General features: G+C 52.3%; 1 protein-coding gene across 1 annotated transcript in view; it reads right to left on the bottom strand.

Annotated features, from left to right (window-relative positions):
• Positions 1-1,085, bottom strand: part of med16 (mediator complex subunit 16) — a 3,954-nt gene that overhangs the window by 1,992 nt on the left and 877 nt on the right. Inside the window, exons 3-5 of the mRNA XM_034882091.1 lie at positions 741-1,060; positions 446-595; positions 219-365 (exon numbers count right to left, since the gene is read on the bottom strand). Of these exons, the coding sequence (XP_034737982.1) occupies positions 219-365; positions 446-595; positions 741-1,060 (617 nt within the window). The remainder of the gene's footprint in view (positions 1-218; positions 366-445; positions 596-740; positions 1,061-1,085) is intronic.

Here is a 1,085-nt window from a genome sequence, read left to right as displayed (position 1 = left end):
CACAGACACACAAACACAGAGACACACAGAGAAACACACACACACACACACACACACACAGACACAGACACAGACACACACACAGAGACACACAGACACACACACAGAGAAACACACACACACACACACAGAAACACACACACACGCAAACACGGTTATCAATACTATATCTATATTATATTAGTATAATATTATCATTAACATTGTGTTGATATTACTATTATTATTATGATATTAATATTACCCCCCGGGTTCTTACCAACTGGCGAGCGGTGCTGGAAGATGTTGTTGACAGGAAGTCCCTCCTTCCTCAGAGACCAGCACTCCACGATGCTGCCGCTCTGATTGGACGCACACAGCAGCACCTGCAACACACGTCAACTTCTGATTGGTCTACTGTGTGTGTGTGTCTGTCTGTGTGTGTGTCTGTGTGTGTTTGTGTTACCTGCTCTGAGTTCTCTCTGGTGAGGAACTTGAGGTGAGTGACCGCCGGGTACTTGTCCCTCCTCAGGGGGTCGGTGGTGCAGCGCAGGAAGAGGGACGGGAGTAGCTCAGTGTCAATACGACACTTCTCACTCACCACACTCACCACCACCTACACACACACACACACACACACACACAGATCTATAACAGCATGTCTATGTGTAGATCTGATCTAAAACAGCATATCTATGTGTAGATATGATCTATAACACTATATCTATGTGTAGATCTATAACAGTATATCTATGTCGGACCTTGTAGAACTGGACTGGGGAGGAGCTGCTCCCGTCGGTCGCCGCCACAACGATGTTGCCCCCCCCGGTGAAGGCGATGTCGGCGAGCGCCACGCGGCCGCGCAGCCGACACAGGCTCTCGCTGGCGGTCAGCAGGGCGCCGCCGGGCTTCAGCAACGACACGGTGACCAGGCCGCTCACCGTCACCGCCAGCCAGCCCTCCATCGGCTTCCCCCCAAACAGGGTCAGGGACGGAGAGAACTTCACCCGCGAGAACTTCTCCCCGAAGTTAGTGGACCCGGACTGCAGGAACAGGGACAACACGGGGTTAGTGGACCGGACTGCACCAACAGGGACAACACGGGG

Source organism: Etheostoma cragini, chromosome 9 (assembly GCF_013103735.1).
Source record: "Etheostoma cragini isolate CJK2018 chromosome 9, CSU_Ecrag_1.0, whole genome shotgun sequence".
Classification (NCBI taxonomy): domain Eukaryota; kingdom Metazoa; phylum Chordata; class Actinopteri; order Perciformes; family Percidae; genus Etheostoma; species Etheostoma cragini.
Note: the sequence above shows the minus strand (reverse complement) of the source record. Positions and strands in the feature narration are given on the sequence as shown.